We start from the raw sequence: 24,943 nt of genomic DNA on the forward strand, positions 1-24,943 counted from the left end.
GTCGGTATGGTGTTTGATGGATGCAACTCAGTATTCTTTTTCCTCCAAACACGACAAGTTGTGTTTCTACCAAACAGTTCCAGCTTGGTTTCATCAGACCATAGGACATTCTCCCAAAACTCCTCTGGATCATCCAAATGCTCTCTAGCAAACTTCAGACGGGCCCGGACATGTACAGGCTTAAGCAGTGGGACACGTCTGGCACTGCAGGATCTGAGTCCATGGTGGCGTAGTGTGTTACTTATGGTAGGCCTTGTTACATTGGTCCCAGCTCTCTGCAGTTCATTCACTAGGTCCCCCCGCGTGGTTCTGGGATTTTTGCTCACCGTTCTTGTGATCATTCTGACCCCACGGGGTGGGATTTTGCGTGGAGCACTAGATCGAGGGAGATTATCAGTGGTCTTGTATGTCTTCCATTTTCTAATTATTGCTCCCACAGTTGATTTCTTCACTCCAAGCTGGTTGGCTATTGTAGATTCAGTCTTCCCAGCCTGGTGCAGGGCTACAATTTTGTTTCTGGTGTCCTTTGACAGCTCTTTGGTCTTCACCATAGTGGAGTTTGGAGTCAGACTGTTTGAGGGTGTGCACAGGTGTCTTTTTATACCGATAACAAGTTTAAACAGGTGCCATTACTACAGGTAATGAGTGGAGGAAAGAGGAGACTCTTAAAGAAGAAGTTACAGGTCTGTGAGAGCCAGAAATCTTGATTGCTTGTTTCTGACCAAATACTTATTTTCCACCATAATATGCAAATAAAATGAAAACAAAACAGACAATGTGATTTTCTGGATTTTTTTTTCTCAGTTTGTCTCCCATAGTTGAGGTCTACCTATGATGTAAATTACAGACGCCTCTCATCTTTTTAAGTGGTGGAACTTGCACTATTGCTGACTGACTAAATACTTTTTTTCCCCACTGTATATGTTTATTGAAGCTTTATTGACTGTTCAACATGTTAGTAATTATGAAGAAAGTATCATGAATGAGACAAATACAGTGATACATAAGGGAATATTAGGATGTCAATTATGAAAAATGCAACCAACGGTTCCAAGTGGAGACCACTGTACACATACTCCACAGAGTACCTTTTATTTATAAAACTTACAATTGTCTTTCTATCTATGTACTCTGTATACTATGGTTTTAATTTATTGCAAGACGATGCAATTTGCTTCAGCTGTCCTGATCACATACTCCCAACTGGATATTAGTAAATAGTAGTAATAAACTAAACATTCCTCCAGAGCAATTGGATGGGTTGTTACTGACATCTGGTGAGAATTTCATGTCAATAGCACCTTTAGAAATATATTTACTTAGAGAATTGGTGACGCGTTCAAAACTTAATTCACCTTATATATGTAGACCGGTTGCATGTGTTAGTGCAGTACTGTATGGTTCTATATAGTGAATGCACAGTAGCTGCTAGGAAGTGCAAAACTGATTTCTATGTTCTTTTGTTTTCCTGCAGGTAAGGTATTTGTTCCCAAGCATATGCCCCTGGAGCGGGAGCCAGAGGAGCAGGTGACCTTGGAGCCTGAACTGGAAGAAGCTCTTGCAAGTGCCACAGACACAGAACTGAGTGACCTTGCCAGTAAGTGGCAGAAATAACTGCATATAAACTAATGTCTGTACCCGATATACTCTCTATAAGGCTATGTGCACACGCTGCGGATTCACCCGCAGATTTGTATCTGCGGATCTGCAGGTAAAACCGCAGCTAAAATGACCTGCGATTTTACCTGCGGATTGGCCTGCGGTTTGACACCTGGACAATGGAATAGGTGGCAAACCGCAGAGGAATCCGCAGAAAGAATTGACATGTCAATTCTTTCTGCGGATTCAAAACCGCAGCTTTTCCGCAGTTGAAAATCCGCAGCAGGTGCACAGCGGAATGTAAATCCCATAGACTTACATTGTACTGTACTCTGTCTGCAGAACTGCTGCAGATCCGCAGTGGCTAAATCCGCAGCGGATCCGCAGCAAAAACCGCAGCGTGTGCACATAGCTTTATAGTATGAAACTTTTCTCTCTAACTATTATCAGGACTGGAGAAAGGCTGTCAATAGTGCATGTCCTGTCTGTTATGAAGATCAGCCTGGGAGCTGCAATGTTACAGAAGATTGGGCATGTGTGGTCTGAGACTGAGAAAGGGATCAACAGAAATAGCAACGTAGTGTAGCATAGAGGCAGGATAAGGCAAAACGATGTAATAGAGTTGAGCAAAGAGATTTATGCTGCCCGGGTCCAGCATACAGTCTGGTCCTACATGGCAGCTAAACCAGGACAGTGATCACCTATGCAGCTGGCATCCTGGGCACCTCTGGTGTTTGCAATCATGGAGTCATGTGAGGCCTATTCATTAAGCTTCATGCATCATGACATCAGGGGGCTTAGAACGTGTTAGAGGCGCTGAGGATGTCAGCTGCAAAAGCCTCATGTGTCATGCAGAACGTGTGCAACGTCATTATGTCTTGGTGACTAAAGAATTGAGAAATAGTGATCAAATGTAGTCTAGTGACCAGCGTCCAAATCAAAGAAGGTGTAATTGAGAGCTAATATTATCCAATCTGATGTTTTCTGGTCAGTAATGTAATTTTGGACATATCCAGCTGTTCATACAGAGATGCTCATATAGATAAAGGGAATCTGTCAGTAGGATCAACCCTTCTAAGTCGTCTATATGGGCATGAAGGTCACAAATTTTCTTTACGATCTATAGAGCAGACACTGATCTTCTTGAGAGTCTGCCTCCAGAGTATATTTTACATGAAAGGGGGAGTTACTAATGTGAGATGTGTAGATCAGGAGAGCAGACTGTCAGCCATTACATGTCTCACACTGGTAACTCCCCCTTTCATTTAAAACAAGCTCTGGAGGCAGAATCTCGTACAGATCAGTGTCCGGCCCTTTGTCCTGAACAGCTCATTTACATATAAGACAAACATAGATTTCTCTGGAATAAAACATTGGATCACAGATGTCAAGGTATCATTGTTGTTCAGCTTCCTATGACCTACATGCCCATGCAGGCAGCTTAGGAGGGCTGATCCTAACAGATTCCCTTTAACTTGCACTGCACAATTAAGGCTAGTTTCACACTAGCTTATTTTCCATGCAGCGCTTGGCGCCGCTAAGCCCCGTCCCCTGCCGGCTCCCTGCCCTCCCCATCTGGTCATCGCCGCCTACTATCGCACACGGCTGCATGCAATTTGCGCACCCTATCTTTAGCATAGGCTGCGCAGACCGTGCGCTGGCCGTGCGCTAGTAGGATTTTAGCGTGCGCCGCGCACTTTTGAAGGTGCGCCGAGCGTGCCAAAATGCAACATGGTGCGTTCGGCGCACACCGGCGCACCTTCAAAAGTGCGCAGTGCACGCTAAAATCCTACTAGCGCACGGTCTGCGCACCCTATGCTAAAGATAGGGTGCGCAGATCGCATGCAGCCGTGTGTGATAGTAGGCGGCAATGACCGGATGGGGCGGGCAGGGAGCCGGCAGGGGACGGGGCTTAGCGGCGCCGTGCGCTGCATGGAAAATACGCTAGTGTGAAACTAGCCTAAGATATAGGAAATTGTTATTCAGCAATCTCTTAGTAATGATTTCTTAAAGAAGCAAGTTATGACAAATATGAAGCAAAACAAAAAATCTATTATGTATTACTGGTGGAACATGTTGAAGAAGAAATTCCTTCATTCTAAACAACAACATGTGGGTTACGCTAATCAGACATAATGCACCTATGCATGCAGGCTTCTTCTTGTGCTAGCTTGTTCAATTACAAGGCCGTGGTCTTATCTCATATCTGTATTCTGCTCTCCATTTTTCAGCTGTCTTAGGAGTGCAGCATTTTTCCAGCAGACCACAGAGAAATGAAGATGGATCAGACAGACCCGAACTTAGAAGTAAGAATATGTAATGTCGTGTACAAGCCTCCTATTATCACACACGAAGCTGGAGAATCACTGTCTTTTCCATTACTGATGTTACAGACAGGACACATTTTCCTTGTTGATCAAATTGGCTTATTAAGTTTGGGCAAAGACTGTGCCATAGCATGATTAGATGTATGCAAAAACCACATACAGTTAATTACATATTGGTTGTAACGGTGGCAAAACCACACTGTGTGGCTTTAGTCTTAACGTTCATCGCTTCCTACAAGTGCCCAACCGCTAAATCTCATATATCAGGTGATGTGAATGGTTCCAGTCGGGACATAAGCTAACCTGCCCATCTGTTTCCCTTAATGACTATCCATTGAAGATGTGGTGAAAGCTGAAAAGGTAAAACCTACGTTTGAAGATCCCCCAAACTCGACTAATGTGGAAGATGCTTTACAGAGGATAAAGGCTAATGATCCTTTCCTTGTTGATGTCAACCTGAACAACATTAAGGTTTGTCTTCATAAGCTAAGATCAATGTGTGAATTTTAGAAATGTAATATAAGATTATAACATTCCCATTGAAACCACCGCACACAGCCTAATAAATCAGGCTCTCTGCCCCATACATCCTGCTGCTCTACGATTAAATAGCAAATACCTGCTGATAGATTCCCTTTAACGGGGTCACCCGAAGAGCCTTATACCAGGTCTTGATGTTAGTTACAGTCAGAAGACCCACACCATCCGTCTCATGGTGATGTTTTGGTTAGTGCTGTTTCTCCTCTCGGAAAACACCATGTGATGGAAGTAGCCTTGCAAACCAGATAATGCTCCATGTGAAGAAGTAAGAAAAAAATGAATAATCTTTTAGATATGGCACCATTCATGGCTAACAGAAATGTACATCTACAATACGATATGCAATATATCTTTCATTTCTTTCACTCAGAGCAATAATCTTGTTTCAAGCGGCTATTATGGTGCCAAAACCATATTTTCTTTTGACCACATAGGGAATAAAAGGTATATAATCTGTAGTTCCATCTACTGGAGATAGATACTATAAGGCCGGGGTCACACTGGCGAGGAATACGGACGAGTGAGAGGCGCTAAAAGCACGCATTACACACGGACCAATGATCCTCTATGGGGCAGCTCCCATTAGCCGTATATTTCTCGTCTGTATACCATGGTCCGTGCCAATCGCAGCATGCTGCGATTGTCAGCGTACTACGCCCGTAATACGCCAATGCAAGTCTATGGGTGCGCTAAAAATACGCATTACACATGGACCACACATTTGACTTGCGAGAAATACGCACCCGGTGTCTTTTAGAAAACCCGGCAATTCAGTGCGCTATACAGTAAACTCACACAGACAGGTTTAATAAAGAAACGAAAGAATATATATATACACATAGAATACATATATATATATACATACACACATGTCATTGAGACACACAAATATATATATATTTATTTATATGTCACAGAGTTCTTCATAGCAGAATAGCCGCTAATTCAATTGCCGGCTTTTGTCAAATCATTCCCCAACCCGATATGAAATGACCAGATGGCCAGGCCCCTTGGCTGAGAAACAGCCCCACAGCATGATGCTGCCACCACCATGCTTGACTGTAGGGATGGTATTCTTGGGGTCGTATGCAGTGCCATCCAGTCTCCAAACGTCACGTGTGTGGTTGGCACCAAAGATCTCGATCTTGGTCTCATCAGACCAGAGAACCTTGAACCAGTCTGTCTCAGAGTCCTCCAAGTGATCATGAGCAAACTGTAGATGAGCCTTGACATGACGCTTTGAAAGTAAAGGTACCTTACGGGCTCGTCTGGAACGGAGACCATTGCGGTGGAGTACGTTACTTATGGTATTGACTGAAACCAATGTCCCCACTGCCATGAGATCTTCCTGGAGCTCCTTCCTTGTTGTCCTTGGGTTAGCCTTGACTCTTCGGACAAGCCTGGCCTCGGCACGGGAGGAAACTTTCAAAGGCTGTCCAGGCCGTGGAAGGCTAACAGTAGTTCCATAAGCCTTCCACTTCTGGATGATGCTCCCAACAGTGGAGACAGGTAGGCCCAACTCCTTCTAAAGGGTTTTGTACCCCTTGCCAGCCTTGTGACCCTCCACGATCTTGTCTCTGATGGCCTTGGAATGCTCCTTTGTCTTTCCCATGTTGACCATGTATGAGTGCTGTTCACAAGTTTGGGGAGGGTCTTAAATAGTCAGAAAAGGCTGGAAAAAGAGATAATTAATCCAAACATGTGAAGCTCATTGTTCTTTGTGCCTGAAATACTTCTTAATACTTTAGGGGAACCAAACAGAATTCTGGTGGTTTGAGGGGTTGAATAATAAATGACCTTCTGAATAAACTTTTCACAATTTAAAAAAAAAATTAAACAAAGAAATAACATTCTTTTTCGCTGCAGTGCATTTCACACTTCCAGGCTGATCTATAGTCCAAATGTCACAATGCCAAGTTAATTCCGAATGTGTAAACCTGCTAAATCTGCAGGGGGTTGAATACTACTTGTAGGCACTGTATATATATATATATATATATATATATATATATATATATATATATATATGTGTGTGTATTCTATGTGTCTATATCTATTCTTTCGTTTGTGTTATAAACCCTGTCATAGGACTCCATTGAATGTCCATTTTGCAAGCCGGCGAGAAAATCTCAGCATACGGATTACATGCGGATGCTTACATGCGCAAAATACGCGACCACACCTTGATTACGGATGACCTACGGAGCACTATTTAGGGGTCATTCATCCGTATTACGCCTGTAAACTATGGACCGTATTTTGCGTCGGTTAGTGTGACCCCGGCCTAATAGTCAAAGTCCAACTCTTTAAAGCGAATCTATCAGTAGGGTCAGCCCTCCTAAGCCGTCTATATGGGCATGTAGGTCATAGAAATCTGAATAAACTGATTCCTTGATATCGTGTATCCGATGTCTTATTCCAGAGAGATCCATGGTTTTCTTATATGTAAATGAGCTGTTCAGGGCTATGGGCTAGCCATAGATCTCTCTGAGAATTTGCCTCCATAATTATTTTAATTACCACCAGTAATTTATATGTGCACCAAAACATCCCCGAAAAAATGACATTGTCTGCCGCATAAAACAGAACCACATCAGTAAAAAAAAACAATTTCTGCTGAATTATGGAGATGCAGAGAAAAGAAGAAAAATGTGGTCATCAGGGCCCCTTTAGACCTGGTTATTAAGGGTTTAGAAAGGTTCTGCACCTCTTTTTTAGAGGGTTGGCAAGCTGTCAGCGCGATGCCATCCACCTGAGATGATCAGCAGAGACACGTCTGGTCTCTAAGGACTCACTGCACAATGGCTACAGCTTTATTAATGGCCGCATACAGCGAGGAGCTGTTTACTCAGCCGTCAGCCCGAGAGAACTGCGGCTTCAGTGAGGGCGAACGAGGGGCAACAATTAAAATATTCTTTTCCCATCGCCGGCTGCTATACTGAAATTATGTTGGTAGAAAGACATTTAGAAGAGAGGTTACGATTTTAAAAAAATATGTCTCACTTTAAGCTGAGCAGAAGAGATTCTTAGAACTGCAGCTCGTCTGATTTCTCCTGTATTCTTCCGCTGATTGTGCTGCGCTTTGTGGATTCCTGTACCCTTATAAAGTCTGATGTACGAGAATGATCTCCTTTTCTGTGATTACTGCAGGCCTCACCTAAGGCTCTGTTCATACGTGCGATCTTCTTGTCTATTGCTTATTACGAAGCCCAAAGGAGAACCAGGGAATCCCCCGGTAGCCCCCCATCTCCTATTTGACACAATACACACTCTGCTCAGACAAAGTGAACATCTCATCATTCCTTTTACAAACTGCCATTTTGTGATTATATAGAAGATTAGGGGTAATGTGCCATTTGCATAGATGTGAGCAGTGGGCCCCCAGAGTCCATGTTACTGGGGGGCCCTTGGCACTCTGTCACACGCTGATTAGTAATGTCCAGTGTGTTGAACAGAAGTTAAAAAATGGATCATTTATGGTTAATGGTGTTTGTCAGGATCTCTTACAAAAGAGACCCTTTTGGATCCATCCTAAATGTCCACTTTTCTAGCAGTTACAGCGTCAGTGTGAACTGAGCCATAAGTGCTGTAAGATTCCTGCTTGTGAAAGCGGATTTTCTGAAAGCTGGCCCTGAAATCTTCAGCGAGAGTTTAGTGACTTTTCTACAGCACTACCACAAATTCCTTTGAGAGAGATTGTCTTTGTAACTGCTCCACTCTAATAAATGAGGCTGCAAAGTAGGGATCCCACGCTAATAACGCAGAATTACGCAGCACTGTATTGAGGGACGTGTTCTGTTGTAAAGCACTCCAGCCCTTGTTCTTGCACACTTTGGGAGCTTAGTTGTGTAGCGCTGTTTGCAGCCTGTCTTCCCACTAGACTGGACAGACAGAGGACCGAGGGCCATATAATGAGAACATGGTGACATTTCGGAGCCACCAGTGAATGGGAGGTTCAGTAACCAGCAGCAAGACATTCCTCTTGAAGATGACAATATCTCCTTTTTTTTTTAAGAGGGCCTGTCTTATTGTGATCCGCTTCTCTGAGATAATCGCAGCAAAGCTGTGGAGAAGATGGAGACCTTAATTTCTCCATCTTCTCCATTGTCTCGGTCCTCGAATGTCGTCTTGCACTCAGATGACATCCGAGTGCAGTCCAATGCTTCACACACACCCATAGACTTGTATGGTTGGACGTGATCCGATTATCAGATACACTCGCATCGTGCCGAATCGGCATGAGAAAAAAATTGCAGATCTCCACTGGCCCATTGGGCCAAACGCTATCCAATAAAACATCGGATAGCACACAGCCATGTTATGCGCTAGTGTGAGCGAGGCTTTTTAGTAACTTATTTATTTTGTCTTTGACACTGAGGCCCATATAAAACCTAAAACTCATGAGACGAGATGTAGATGCACACATTATAACAGGTAATGCCTGATTTTTGTTTTCTGGCTGACACCATTGTTATTTTTTTGTAATGAATTGTAGAATATCCCAATACCGACCCTGAAGGAATTTGCAAAGTCTTTAGAATCGAATACCCATGTGAAATGTTTCAGCCTTGCTGCAACACGAAGCAATGATCCCGTAGCTATTGTAAGTATATATGAAGCATAAACCATTGATTGATAGAATTGTGGCTACAAATATTATGTAAATGTGTAATTATGAAGGAGCGTAACATTTAGCAGAATCTCGTACAATGTGGCTATGATAAGATGTAGGATAGTTTAGGGGGCTATATAATGGGATGGGGGGCTGTAATTGCTTTGGTAATTGTGTGTAGTATAAGGCTGTGTGCACACGTTCAGGATTTTTCGCATTTTTTTAGCGTTTTTCCCCTGCAAAAACACTCAAAAAACGCACACATTAAGCATCCCATTATTAGAATGCATTCCTCAATTTTTGTGCCCATGCTGTGTTTTTTTCCACATAAAAAACACAGCATGCTCATTAATTTTGCAGAAAATCTGCGGATTTGCCACCATGTTCACTGTATTAGGATGCTCCGGAAAAGAACGCGAAAAATCCGCACAAAAGAACGCGAAAAAAATGCGGATTTCCTGCGAATGAGTCCGGTTTTGCTTAGGATAGGGGATAACTTTTTGACTGCTGGGGGTCCAACTGCTGGGGTCCCCACAAATCCTAAGAATAGGGCTGTGGAAAGCCCTGTCTGAATGGAGCAGAGGTTGAGCATGCGCATCTCCATTCATTCTCTATGGGACTGCAGGAATTAGCTGGGCGCAGCTCTGTATTTCAGGGCACTATTCAATATCCATACAGGCTGAACCATAAGAGTGTCCTTGTCAAACCTGCCAGGTGTCACCAGGACACTGATGTTAACCCACGAGGTTTCATTACCCACTACAGAATATAAAGGGAAGAGTTCCAGAAGTGAGCCATCCCAACTCCCTGTACATCTGGACACAGCACAGCTACTGACAATAGCCATGAAGTCCTAAGACTCCAGTGCCGTCACTCCCATGGTGATTGTAGCAATGTCACGGACATGGCCGACTATAAGCTCATGCACCCTTATGATGAAATCCTCACTGTGACTTTATTCTAGTCTTAGGTTTTACTGGGAACCTACCTGTGCATGTCTCTGACAACCACCAAGTGACATCATCAGTGGGTCACACTGATTATTAGGCTGGAAAAACACTAGTGTATGGCATCCGATGCGAGAGCAAAGGATATGATATGCTAATGACCCTCGGCAATCGGTATGAGAACATAATGGCCGATGTGATCTGCCCCACAAACTAACACTGGGCTGAGTGCTATTCAGTATATTTTATCGCATAGCACTTGGCCGTGTTATACGCTAGTGTGACCCTGGCCTTAAGCTGTTATCACCTGCTGTTAGGCTGTTATCACCTGCTATTCCTGGAGGAACACATCAGGCAATGTCTGATTCTGATGTCATCACACACCACGGTGCCCTACAGGAGATCCACTAGCCTATGACCCCAGACCACCTCCAACACACATGTTAACGCCCTCAACTGATGTCACATCATATCGATCATATAGTCACCTGCCATAAAGGGACTATAAAGGGGACACAGCTCGCGTCCATGCCAGTGGTGCAGCCACAGCAGCTATCTAGCAGATATGCAGACTGCCCACTATGAGTCCACCTGATAACATTTATGACTTCACTACATTTGTGATGTTACCATATATACATTGTTGCCGTATACTCATTTTGTCCCCAAGGCAGTGACATTGAGCCCACCCATCACAGCTACCTGACAGCTGTGAGTCCTGGACTAATAGGTAGACATGAACAATTGTAGATGAGTTTTACAGAGCAGCGATCCTATTGGGCCGTCCTGTACCTTTTTTTTATTTTACTTGCTTATATATCGCCATCATATTCCACACAGCATTTTACAGACCTCTTTATCACTATGCCCATCGGGCTCTCACAATATAAATTCCCTTTTGGTTTGTCTTTAGAGTGCGAGGCAGCCAAAGTACCCACCAGATGGGCAGTGGTTAGCACTGATCCTGTGATCAATCAGCATGATGGATTGGTATCTTCTCCACGTGTTTGCGTTGGTTTACACCATATACTCATGGGGAATTTAGATTTAGCTGAACTAATATGGCAGGCCACCCCACTGCCCTTACTTGTACCATCACTACTCCTTGTGGGAGAGCTGCATTGTTAGATCACAAGTCTTTCTGCAGATCGGTGATACATTGGTGTTGGGTTGTGCAAAGCCGCTAACATTTAGGCATATATACAGTATCTTATAGGCTGTGCACTATTAAAGCAGAATGGTTGAGAACGTTGCTTTAGCTTTCCACTATGAAATAGTTTTCAGTACTTTGCTTTTGCTCGGGGACTATGCGTTACACGTAGAATAAGAGGCAGGGGCGGAACAGACACAAGAACAATATATGGGCCCTTTAGCAGCCCACTTACACCTGCCTTAGAGGTAGGAGTGGCCCCTTACCTCTCGGGCCCCTATGTGGCTGCACCAATAGTTTGCCACTCTACTAAAGTGTTTGTTAATGTCTGTGGCATACCCATCCCTTACCAGACTGTCATTTTAAAGGCTTTTGCAGACATGTTAAAAGTTAATAAAACATTGAGAAGTCTCAACGTTGAAACGAACTTCATGACGGGAGCTGGGATTTTGGCCCTTGTAGAAGCTCTGAAGCAAAACAGAACCCTCACCGAGATTAAGATTGCTAATCAGGTAATGGAATAATCATTTATTTAGTCGTGGAGAGCCTGCTACAGCTCAGACCCATCTTACATCTAGCTCCTCGTCTGCAGAGACAGCAGCTGGGGACCGCCGTGGAGATGGAAATCGCTCAGATGCTTGAGGAGAATTCGGCTATTCTTAAGTTTGGATATCAGTTTACACAGCAAGGTCCAAGGACCCGCGTAGCTGCAGCCATGACAAAGAATAATGACTTAGGTGAGTTCTGATGTGATGTTATTACCAGCATGGAGCAGTAATGTGGCCGTAAGGGATACGAGATATCAATTGCCATACTAATGTGATCAGCAGATGTCAGACATCACAGATGAGGGAGTCTTCTCCAACCAGGCAGAACCGACATAAGGGAAAGCGGCTCCCAATGTCAACATTGCACTTCTGTAGATGTTCTGCCTGCCTTATCATTCTGGATTCATCTGGATAATCGTAGTGGTCATGTAATGCTTCCAGAAAACACATGAGAAAGTTAATTTAACAGTGCCAGAGAGGTTTAAAGCAGTAATCTGATCTTAGGTATTTATGGTGTATCATTTCTATGGGAATTAGCCAGGTAAGCGTTCTCAGCTGTGTCTGGGACTCTCATAGAAGAGAATGGAGAGACCCACCGCTTTATGGGTTCTCCATCTGGATACAGCATCTAGCATCCTCCTCACTAAATTGGGCAGGTGACCCCCTATTTTGGAGTAGGTACATGTTCCAAAGGTGGCAAGTACTTGTACCACACATGTATGGCATAGAGTCTATGGATACTCTATAACGCTATGTGCGCACGTTGCGGACTTGCTTGTGGAAATTTCTGCGCGGTTTCTGCCTCTCTTGGCAAAAAACGCAGTTGAAATTCCGTGTAGTTTTGATACGGATTTTCATGCGGATATGTATGCGTTTTTGTAAGCTAAATAAACATATATTAGTATTAAAAAAAAGAATTGTGATGTAATTTCCTTGTTCAACCTCTTGTTTTTCATTCTCCATTGAAGACCATAATATCATTACATTCCATGTTCAAATATAATGTTTACACACACAAAACAAATATAAGTGAATATGTTATATATATATATGTATGTAATACCAAGCCCAAGGTTTAGTAATGAACAGGTATCAGCCAGATACCCTCATTAATAAAATGGTACATAAAGAGTTAAGTAAAGACACACACACATACACGAAATCTGTGTGAAATGTAATAGCTGTTAATTTTTCAAAGTATTTAAAAAAAATTTGCGTGGGCTCCCGCATAATTTTCATAACCAGCAGAGGAAAAGCTGACGAATGAGGGCTGATGTTAATATTCTGGGAAGGAGCCAATAGCCATAAAGGTTCCCAGGCTATTAATATCAGCTCACAGATGTTTGCTTAGCCTTTATTGGCTAGTTTACAGGGGAACCTCAGAAAAAATTGACATGGGGTCCTCCTATAAAATCAAACCAGCAAAGGCTAGGCAGACAGCTGCAGGCTGATATTAATAGCCTGGGAAAGGGGCCATAGATATTGGCGCACCCCAGGCTAAAAACATCAGCTCTCAGCTGCCCCAGAAATGGTGCGTCTTATAGATGCACCAATTCTGGCACTTAGCCTCACTCTTCCCACTTGTCCTGTAGCAGTGGCAAGTGGGGTTGATGTCACCCTTGTATTGTCAAGTGACATCAAGCCCACGGCTTAGTAATGGAGAAGCGTCTATAGGACACCTATCTATCCTATAGTTGTATGGTAAATAAACACAGCCAGAATAAAGTCCTTTATTTGAAATAATTACCTAGACTCCTTTATTGAATCTTAATTTACTATACTTATTGAACGCCTAATCCCCGACAACCTCATCTTCTGCAACAAAAATAAAATAATAAACCAACATATAATACTCCCTGTCCGTTGTAGTCCATTTACCGAGTGTCCTACGACGATCTCACGTGTAGAACAGTCACATCAAGAGATGTGACCACTCTACCTGGCATCCGGCGCTACACTGCGGGAGTGATTACCTCCTGTCAGTGTATCACTGCGCTGCCGCGAGAGTTCACAGGAGTTCATCAGCTCCGGTGCTCTCATTTATGGCACCTCTGCGTGAGAACTTGCCCAGGCAGCGGTGCCGTGAGAGCACCGGAGCTGATGAACTCTGGTGAACTCTCACGGCAGCGCTGTGATACACTGCGGGAGTGATTACCTCCTGTCAATGTATCGCCAGAGGCCAGATAGAGCGGTCACATCCCCGATGTGACTGTTGTACACGTGAGATCGCCATGGGACACTCGGATTACCTGGACTATGGCGGACAGATGAGTATATGTTGGTTTATTATTTTACATTATTTCTAGGAGACGAAGGTGTCACTGATTTGGTGTGAGGTGACTATAATGGGTTATTTTTATGTGAATATGTATGCAATTTTACTTTTTTTTTTTAACTGTGAACACAGGCACCGGCAGATGGTACTACTCTCCCATCAGCGGCACCTGCTGTCACTGTTATCAGTGACAGCAGACATAGCCCAATGTCAGCAGTAGTCTCATCGGCCCACGCCTGCTTTTTTACTGCAGGTCACAGTCAGCTGCGGAATCACGCTGACATCTGCCAGCATGATCCCGCAGCGCTGTGACTGACAGTACTGGCGGTAGTGTAGCCGCACACACCCGAAGACACCAGCACACACACAGACACCCAAACACACCCACAGACAGACACGCACATATTCTCCGCTCACACATATTCTCCGCCCACACTCTTCCTCCTTCTGACATCATTTCCTTTTCTGCAGCGTTTTTGGCAGTAAATCTGCAGCAACTCCGCAAACCTTTTTACACCTGCGGTTTTGCTGCAGATTTGACTGACTCAATGGAAGTCAATGGGTGCAGAAACGCTGCAGTTCCGGAGAAAATAAAACGCTGCAAATAAGGATAGAAATTTCCGCAGCATGTGCACAAGAATACCATTGATTAACATTGCTTAAGTAATCACTTGCGTTTTTGGAGCATTTCTGCGCGGAAAAACAGTTGCAGAAACGCAACAAATCTGCAATGTGTGCACGTAACCTAAATGTCGATCAGAAAACACCTTTAAAGCTAGAGAGATTATCAAATGTTAGTCTTCAGATTCATTTCTAAGGGGTAAAATTTCTTCTTGTGGAGAGTGACATTTCAAGCTTGGCATGTGAGAGTGAAGAGACTTATACACTATGGATGCTCCTTTGGGAAATTAAATATGCAAATTGCCTCTTCAGAAAGAAAAGGCACTGGAACTCTATTGCTCCATATCGGAAGCAGAGATCCTAAAATTCAATATCGACTCTTCAACAAGTCTTACAATATAACTTAGGATATAAGCCAAATCAGAATCTCAGTTTGCAGACACTGTGATTCGGGGTGTTTACCCCTTGTCAGTGCAAAGTATGAGATCTGATTTAGCTGGACTGGGGTCTAGGGGGTAACATGTCACTCTCCACAAGGACAAATGTTACTCCATAAACCCAGTCCAGAACCTATCATCTAGCCAAATCAGATCTCATACTTTGCACTGACAAGGGGCAATAACCCTGAAACATTGAGATTCAGGTTTGGTGTTTACCCTAAGTCATATTGCAAGGCTCATTAAAGAGTCGATATTGACTTTTAGGATTGCTTCCAATAGGTGGCTCTAGGTCTTAGTCCTCTCTGAAGAGGCAAATTGCATATTATTCTTCAGATTCACAAATTTAACCTAGCGTTGTAGAAAAAAAACAGGACATGAGATTGGCATTATTAACGTAAAATAGAATTTATTATCTAGAACTGCAAACACTAATGCTAAAAGGTTGGAAACTACAGTACCTTATTTCCTACTCTGAATCAAAAGTTTGATAGTAAAGCCTGGTGGCATCCTCATCCTCTTGTAGCAAGCGTTCCTTCCAACTCTGTGAGTCATCTACATTTATTTCCAGATTATGTCAGTGAGAGAAGGGCAAGTTCCCCTCTGTGATCCCTTCTCATACTAATTTTAGTGGCGAAACAGAATCATTCCTTCTATGTATTTCTAGTTTCTTTTATGATAGGAATGGCAGAGCTGAGAATAATAACTGCTGAACCGCACAGAGCGGGTCATTAATAATAATGATAACAATGGAGGGTCTTTAATTATTTTTTTACAAACAAATGTAGAAGGACATTGTTTAGAGAAGCTACAGATCTGCCTTAGGAGTTTATGTTCCAAGTTCAAACATCTGATCCTTGTGTTCTCCGGGTAGATGCGGCCGAATGTAACCAACAGCTTCATTCCTCTGCCCCCATAGGAAACACGTTCTTGGGGGAATCGGGAGAGATACATTCCCAGCCCACAGTTATTTAAGATGTATGCGAGTACATTCAGAATAAAGAGATTTAGGATTTTTGTCACACAACAGATCTGCCACCTGGAAACTTAAAAGGGGGAGTCTATGAGTTTTAAAAATGGATTAAAATTATAATATAAGCATTATGTACGTATTTAATCCTTTCCCTTGAGTGGTCCATAACAGTCCTGCAGCAATCACCAGCTATACATCATTTATGTGACCGCTGAGGCCAGTGATTGACTGCAGCGGTCGTGTAAATGAGTATGTTAAGTAATTTCTGCAAATTGCCAAATCTATATTTCTGCCGTTAAATAAAGTGCTTGAGTTTCGTGGTAGAAAGGGTAGGATTTTGGAATAACAAATAGCTGAAGCAAAAATGTTATTTTGGTGGTGTGCTTTGTTACATTTCCTCCCAAACCGCATATTTTTGCATCGGCCATATGGACGAGCTGCAGCGGACTTCAATATACACTTTAATTGACGCTATCGCAACCTGGTGGCATTTACTGGAATTGCTTGTAGTCAAATGTCAGGAATTTTAAACCTGGACGGTTCTGACACTTCTAATGTTTTCACTGAAATAAGTGCAAACAGTTTTCCAAATTACCAATTACTTTACATGATTAATTCCAATATTCTGTACACTTGAATAAGTGTAAGAAAAATATGCAGATTTGAATAAACTGAATTCTTTTTTTCTTTATCTTTGCAGTCCGCCAAAAAAGAGTAGAAAGGGAGCATCAGTAAATGGGGGAATGCTGAAAATACATATGCTGTCTTCTTTTGGAAGAAGGAGAAGCCAACCTGTGGAACAGATAGCTGCACTAATGTGATACAGTCCGATTGGACTACTTTATATTGCTGACATACGAAGACTTTAATACATATGTTTTTTTTTTTTTAGAACCTGCACTTGTACTTTGCATATGTTCCTTCAGAACAGGTTAAATGTGACCTACAACCCATGACGGTCAGTGAAGTGCTGGCGTTGCCAACCCTGTGGTGCTGCCGTGTGACCTCACTTTTTTATAAGGGGGCACACGACAATGCATTGCCATCTTTCAATAATTTTTGTGTATGATTTAATTTTACATCAGTTGGCATGTTTTATGTATTTTTTATACATTAAAGCAGTGACTAAATTGTTGCTGGGATCCTCTGGAATGTCCACAGCGGCCAGACATAAGCTTACCTTCTTATATCATTTCTATTACTTTCGCCAATACTGTCCTGCATTTTTGCCGGCTATTCACGAGTCAAACTGAGGAATGGTACAGTATAATACAATTGTAATGCCGAAAAATCCTACTTCCTGCTGACTTCCTCCAAGCTGATGGCGAGAGGTCGGTTTAACTTCTGTATTTATTTAATGTGCACAGGGCTCTATGTCTTAGGCCTCATTCGCACGTCAGCATATTGCATCAGTGTTTATAAGCCAAAGCCAGGAGTGGATTTACAGAGTAAAACTATAACTAGCTTCTGCGTTTTGGAGACACTCCTGGTTTTAGCATAAAATATGAAATACTGATGAAAAAATACTGAGGTGTGAATGACGTCTTATGCTTATTTTTGTAGCAATGCCTAATTTTCTGAAGACAAGATGTCTAATCATACACTGAGTAAACATCTGCAGCTCTGCCATGTCTGCTGTCTGTGCTGACAACGCAGTTTACAGTTCCACCATAACTGCAGGATATATAGCATTTAGTACTAAAAGATGGACAGTTGTGATCTCAAAAGGAATCTGTCAACAGTATTTTTCTATGTAATCTGAGGCTGAGATGCTGATTTCAGTGATGTGTCATTTATTAGGCTGTGTGCTGTTGTTTCAATACCAGGAGATTATTACTGCCGGACTAGTTGCCTGCATACATCCTGGTCCAACTCCGCCTCCCCCTCTGATAAGCAGCTCACTGCCAATAGGCAATGATATAGAAAGCTGTGTTGTGGGCAAGGTTAGCTTTCTGAGCTCTGCCACATATTGAAATGATTTTTTTTTTTCACTTTAGACATTTTTCTCTTATCCGCAGAATATGTTGTAAGCGTCTCATAGCTGGTTAGTGCTTGGCTATTTCAATAACTTGTATAATTTTCAATGGAGAAGGCCAAAGTTATGCATGACCACCTACCCATTTGTTCTAGGACCTGTATAGGAAATGGGGAACATATGATCTGCTTAAAAGTTTCACACAAAGAGTTTTGTTTCTTTAATTGCCTCAGTTTCTTAGCCAAAACTATGGAGGGATTCAATAGGAATGTGAAGAATAGAAACACTTGGGGTATGTGCACACCTTGCGGATTTGCTGTGGATCCGCTGCAGATTTTCTAGTGATTTACAATTCAGTGTAAATCTATGGGAAATAAAAACCGCTGTGCACATGCTGCGGAAAAATTCACGTGGAAACGCAGCGGTTTATTTTCCGCAGCATGTCAATTCTTTGTACGGATTCCGCAGCATTTTACACCCATTCCATTATAGGAATCCGCAGGTGTAAAAACGAAGGGGAAATCTGCACAAAATCCGCACTAAATCAGCAGGTAAAACGCACAGATTTTGACCTGCGGATTCTGAAAAAATAGCACATTCCGCACGGAACATTCCGCAACGTGTGCACATACCATTAGTAATGTAATGAGAAAATGGAGCACTCACCATAGATTGTGGAGACAATGTGACTAACAGCCGTTTCGCATGTAAGCCATGCTTTCTCTGAGTCATCATGGCTTAGGAGAAGTGTGACTTAGACGCGAAACTGCGGTTAGCCACATTGTCTTCACAGTCGCTGTTTGGAACCGCAAATAAAGGTAATTTTAACGCACAGTGGTGGGTGCCCCATTTTCTCCCTACATTAGTATTGGACTGTTTCCTGGTGAGCACCATGGAGATGGTTTATCAGCTGCTGAATGTAATTAGTTTCATCATTGCTGTTTTAGGCCTCTCACAGGTCACACTCTGCCGACTGTAAACAACTGGGGAATGAATTGAGCAGAGCGCAGACTCAGTGATGAGCGGTGACATCACCGCTAGTTAATGAGCATGCGCCGGCTACTTCCATTCATTTCCCAGTCAGATAGCTCCGGTACCGGAATTGATCTTGGCCTGCCCCCAGCCTAAAAACAGCAGCCTCCAGCTGCCCAGCTTTGCCCGGTTCTTCCCACTTGCCCTGTAGCGGTGGCAAGTGGGGTAATAAGGGGTTAATGCCACCTTTCTATTCTAAGGTGACATTAAGCCCGGATTAGTAATGGAGAGGTGTCAATAAGACACCTATCCATTACTAATCCTACTGTAAATAAAGGGTTAAATAAACACACACAATAAGAATAAAGTATTTTAATGAAAGAATAAAACACACACATTTTTATAATCTTTATTACACAGGTAATTTCTTAGCGAAGCCCTCGTTCTTCTGCAAAAAAGTGAAAATAATAAAGCAACTATATACATTACCTGTCCGACGCTCAGTCATGTCCCACGGCGTAAATCCATCTCGGGGGTTAATACGTTTACACCCAGAACACTGCTAATACAGCCGCTGCCGACTGTAAACAACTGGGGAATGAATGGAACAGAGCACACTCAGTGATGAGCGGTGACATCACCGCTAGTTACTGAGCATGCGCCGGCTACTTCCATTCATTTCCCAGTCGGATCGCTCCGGTACCGGAATTACCTGGACGTGTGAAACTGGCCTTAACACACACAGTGTGAATGGAAGCAGCGTTGGATCCCTATTTTTTTTACAATTATTAGAAACACTTAGGCCATGTTCACACAATGCAATTGTGCTATTGCTATGTTCTTTTGCCACGATTTGGAAAACTGTAACCAAAAAAAGACACCGGCATTGTGTCGTGTGAACATGGTCTAATACTTCCTGCTAGACCATCTTCTGGATTTAGCTTGTAAAACCGCAACAAAAATGATGTCATTTTTACAAAAACAATTTCTGTCAAACTACTCTTCTGTCACCGTGCTGACCGAACCACGAGCAGCATGAATCTGACATTGGCCTTGCAATGGAAGCCTTGCATATTTTACTCTTAAACACCATAGTGATAATGCGACTAGTGTGACTAGTCACAGAGGCTCTCTCCCTGCCTGACTTACAGGACTCTCCATATGCACCCACCAAGGGAGAGCTTGTCGATGTCGGTGGGTGGGGAGAAGCTGCGGTGACCCTGCCTGTTGGGAGTGTCATGTAGTCATCTTGCCCCCAGCCGCAGATGTTTTCTCTGAGTCACTGCTGACAGGGTCCCTTTCAGATGCGTTTTCAGCTGGATGTCAGACATAGCCGACAGCTCCTATCACTTGGTCCTTACAGCTATATTGTTGGAACTAATTGGACCAGGTAGCTTAAACTTTCATAGCCCTCGTCTGTTTGCACTTTTAAAACCCTCTCTCATACAAAATAGCCCAAATTATATAAAGATGTATAATTTTGTGCAGCTTTTTCTGTCGTATCGTGCATTATATGGTACAGTGTCTGATGTTATAAAATGTGAGAATCTACTACACTATGTTCAAACACTAATGGATATGTTTACACTGCTAGCCATTTTGCATGGGAAATGACAAACCTATATGCTTTGTTGTGAATGACATTGTATACTGCACTAAATGGAATATCAGTGTTGGATATTATGAGCACCCTGTTGAACTGTCTATATCTTTGTATGGGAACATGGTGCTATTAATTTATATCTTATTGTAAAAGAATATATACAGCTCATAAATTCCATGGTAGAAATAGCCATGATGTGATGTAACCTGTCACAGCCGACCAAACTGCAACTTCATGACTCCTATTCACACTGGCTTGCATATGGCATAACTGCGTCCTTAAAGGGGTTGTCCGGGCTTTTCACATAATCTCAGTACATATCTGGGCTGCAGAATTATGACAATAAGTAATTTACTTTCTGTCACTAGTTTGCACGGTTTTCTAGATATTCTGAACAGAACGTCCAAGGGGGGTGTTATGGCATTGAAATTAGAACTGGTCGTAACCTCCTACTCTACTACAAACATGCCCTCTATAGCAACAACCCCACCCTCCATAGCTACAGGCCCTCCCCGTCCACATGAAGCAGCCCTCATCACACAGTAACAAATCCTCCCCCTCTAGCAGCCTCACTGCAGAGAGCAGACCACCCAGCTGCTCCTCCCCCAGACACACGCTGAACAGTGATCTATGGAAAGTGAAACTAGTGAGGAGGGAAAATCGTCCTGTATTCTGTTCCACTCCATGATTACAATACATAACTCATTATCAGTAATTCCTTCCCTCACTGTCCCAGGCTGCTGGCAGCAGTGAGAACAGACTGTGTTATGGCCAGTGATGGGGGTCTGCAGCTTCTAATCTGCACAGGGGATGGCAGTCACTGATGTATTCTGTTGTGTGACAAAACCTCTGCTGTGTGAATGAGACAGCTCTGTGTCACTGATGTCTTCACACAGCAGCAGATTTGGTGCAGTGTATGTGTGAGCACTGTGTCTCTAATGACACAAATACTGATGGGAGCAGCCTGTCCCAGAATACAGGACGATTTTCCCTCACTAGTTTCACTTTCCATAGATCACTGTTCAGCTTGTGTCTGGGGGAGGAGCAGCTGGGTGGTCTGCTCTCTGCAGTGAGGCTGCTAGAGGGGGAGGATTTGTTACTGTGTGATGAGGGCTTCTTCATGTGGATGGGGAGGGCCTGTAGCTATGGACGGTGGGGTTGTTGCTATAGAGGGCATGTTTGGAGTAGAGTAGGAGGTTATGACTAGCTCTCATTTCAATGCCATAACACCCCCCCCTTGGACGTTCTGTTCAGAATATCTAGAAAACCGTGCAAACCAGTGACAGAAAGTAAATTACTTATTGCAATAATTCTGCAGCCCAGATATGTACTGAGATTATGTGAAAAGCCCGGACAACCCCTTTAATCCCAAAACTGCAAGCAACTGGTAACCTCTGGGGTTATAAATGTGAAAAAGCACTAAAAAATGCCAGAAAGGATGAAGCTGTGCACAGCAATGTCAGGACTTGCTGCACATGTACTCTATTGGTATGTACACACAGAGTTTCATTGAGGCAGTCAAAAACGACAAGTTTTCCAATTGGAATCCACTTCTGGAAATGTTGCAATTTCTAGGCTTTTTTTGGCCTATGTTACTTTTTGTTAGCGCTTTGTTAACGTTTCCTGAAGTCTTTTTCTGCTTTTGTTTTGTAAATGGTTTTTGAGCGTTTTTTTAGTATGTTTTGTGAGCTATTTTCTCACATTTTTTGAATTCCATTAACCAGTGAGTAAAACACTACCATTTTATGAGGTAAAATCGCCTCAAAAAACATTGACAAAACACTCTGAAAGACGTCCAAGCGTCTCTGTGACAGTTTTGTAGCCCTGCCATTGACTTTATTTTAAATTATGAATCTGCTTCATAGCAGGAAATGTCTGGTGTACTGACTTGTCACTTCTAAACGCTTGGCATTTTTTGAAACCTTAAGCTAATTAAAAACACTTACAAGAGTGTCTGCCTCCAGTCGTACATGCCCGAAATGAATGCACGGTAGAGAACACGTGTGCTGTGTTTGCACCATTATAGTCTATGACCCCATCAGCGCATACACACGAATCCCGTTTTGCGGGGGATTCGGACATAAGCCTCAATGGGACCAACAAAATGGTGCAAACACACGATGTGAAAGCAGACTTAAAGAAGTTAAGATATTCTTCTGATATTTTCTGCTCTGAAGACGCTCTATACTTTACAGTTGGAAGGTTAAAAGATGCCCAGACATCGCTGAGTGTATATCCAGCATCTCCGCTTTAGAAACTGCTAGTGGTTCCTTCATTGCTGAATGTGGAAAAAAACACCACTGGAAAAGTCAAGTAAAAAAATGCTGAAAAAAGGCTAAAAGAATTGTGGCTGGGTCATCATTCACGTCTCTATGGAGGACAGAAGACAATGATAAACACAGAGAGGGCTACATATCAAAGTGTTGGGATTTTTTGTCAGAAACCTGGTGCTAAACTGCTTGAAACGTCTCAAAATGTTTCTATAATGTGGAGTTATGCTATAATTTAGTAACTCTAGCAGTCTCATGCCAGTTTGAAGCAGTTGTGCCAAAATGGCCGATGCCGGGTTGTCTCCAGGGCAGGATGGGTTGTGGCTATGCCCGCATGTCAAATTCAGCAAAAGTGCTAAATGCTTTTTTAGTACTTGACTGAGAAGATGCACCAAATTCATTAGGTGATGTGCGCCTCTTAATGAATTTGGTGCGTCGTACTCCAGCGAGCCCTTCATGGCATGTGCAATGCTATTAATGAATCGCCCCATGATGTATCAGTTGTGAGATTCACTAGCACTAAAATACCCAACAGCATTACAGTTCGTGTGAGTACAATGCAAAGGTGGCAGGTCACAATACAGAAGTGCTATTTGTGCCTTTTTATATTCTGCACATGTTTTATATTTTCGTGTTATGCTCTTCCATACAGGTACTATCTTCCCTCACTATCGTCCTAAACTATAGTATGCCATTGTAGTTATAATAAAACTAGAGGAGATTTACTAAGTGTGATAATTCTAGTTACATTTGCACCAAAATATAGTTCTACATGACCTGCTCCACATTTCGTATGTGTTTTAAGTCCCATTTACATGGACGATGGGACAACTTTAACAGGCCAGCAATCACCAGTGAACAAGCAAAATGTAGCAAAATGTGACTGTCGACAGTGTGTCCATGTAAGGTCCCATTCATGCAGCTGAGGTTTTCCAGAACTCGGATGTGTGAATTCTTTAGACATATTCACGTGCCTGTTCTTTTGTGGACCATCTGGCCACGAACCAAAAAAAAAAAAAAATGGGATTATGATTTTTGGATCAAATTCATTCATTTTGGTAAAGAAGAAAAAAAAGGATGGCACTCAGATGTCAGCTGTGTCATGTAAATGTGGTGTGTTTTTACTGCTTAATGTGTAGGAGACGCTTGACAAAAAATTTTTGTATATGAGAAAATTGGAAACCCCACAGATGGTAAAAACACACACATAGACCAAAAGCAGATGAAAAACTGAATCGTGCACAGTGATGAAAAATGATCAATTTTTTTTCTTGTACACAAAAATTAAAAAAGAGACATTTAAATGAGGCCTAAGCTAAACCATGAAGAGGTTAAAGTAAGTAACATTAGACAAAACATGCCAACAGCAATGTCGTATCCGCCTTAAAAAGACGTTGTATATACACACCACAAATTTACTCTGTCTTAAGGTCCCTTTACATTTAGCGATGCACCAGCGATCCCGACCACGATATGACACGGTCAGGATCGCTGGTGCATCGCTAAACGGTCGCTAGTGAGCTGCCATACAGGCAGATCTCACAGCGATGTAGCGACGCAGCAGCGGTCGTTACTTACCTTTCAGACGCGGCGATCCTGACGTCCTCCCGCCCGCGTCCATGCGTCGCTCGTCGGCGCCAGCAGGAAGCCCCAATGAGAAATGGAGCTGCACGATCTCACGCGATCAGCGATAGACAGCGGGGGAGCCGGTCGGAGGTTAGTATCACACATAGTGATATCGTTAGCAATATCGCTGCTGCGTCACAAAATCGGTGACTCTTTAGCCCCCTTTAGGGTATGTGCACACGATCCGGAGTTTGACACTGCGTACCAGATGTTACAGCATAGTGGATGGGATTTCTAGAAATCCCATGCCCTCTGTGCGTCTACAGACGCCTGCGGCTCACCCGCAGAGACGGACATGCGGTGCGTCTCTCCACACAGCTGCACGTCTATTTATCTTGCTGAGATGCTAGCCTCTGCAAGAAAAATTTCACCAATAGATTCTACTGAGCGTGGTAAATCCGCACGGTTCTGTGATCACCTGCGGAATCACCTGCGTTCAATAGGTGGCAGTGCTTTGGACACAGCGAA

At 43.0% G+C, this 24,943-nt stretch overlaps 1 protein-coding gene across 2 annotated transcripts in view; it reads left to right on the forward strand.

Annotated features, from left to right (window-relative positions):
* LOC141084038 (tropomodulin-2-like) overlaps positions 1-20,769 on the forward strand; it is a 103,016-nt gene extending 82,247 nt beyond the window's left edge. For both annotated transcript variants that reach the window (XM_073568426.1, XM_073568425.1), the window contains 7 exons: positions 1,475-1,597; positions 3,831-3,905; positions 4,267-4,397; positions 8,962-9,069; positions 11,544-11,687; positions 11,768-11,912; positions 16,730-20,769. In XM_073568426.1, coding sequence (XP_073424527.1) covers positions 1,475-1,597; positions 3,831-3,905; positions 4,267-4,397; positions 8,962-9,069; positions 11,544-11,687; positions 11,768-11,912; positions 16,730-16,764 — 761 coding nt within the window. In that variant the 3' untranslated portion in view covers positions 16,765-20,769. The remainder of the gene's footprint in view (positions 1-1,474; positions 1,598-3,830; positions 3,906-4,266; positions 4,398-8,961; positions 9,070-11,543; positions 11,688-11,767; positions 11,913-16,729) is intronic.
* Positions 20,770-24,943: the final 4,174 nt, after the last annotated feature.

The sequence above is a fragment of the Dendrobates tinctorius genome, unplaced genomic scaffold (assembly GCF_039654945.1).
Source record: "Dendrobates tinctorius isolate UK_male_01 unplaced genomic scaffold, ASM3965494v1 ptg000022l, whole genome shotgun sequence".
Lineage (NCBI taxonomy): Eukaryota > Metazoa > Chordata > Amphibia > Anura > Dendrobatidae > Dendrobates > Dendrobates tinctorius.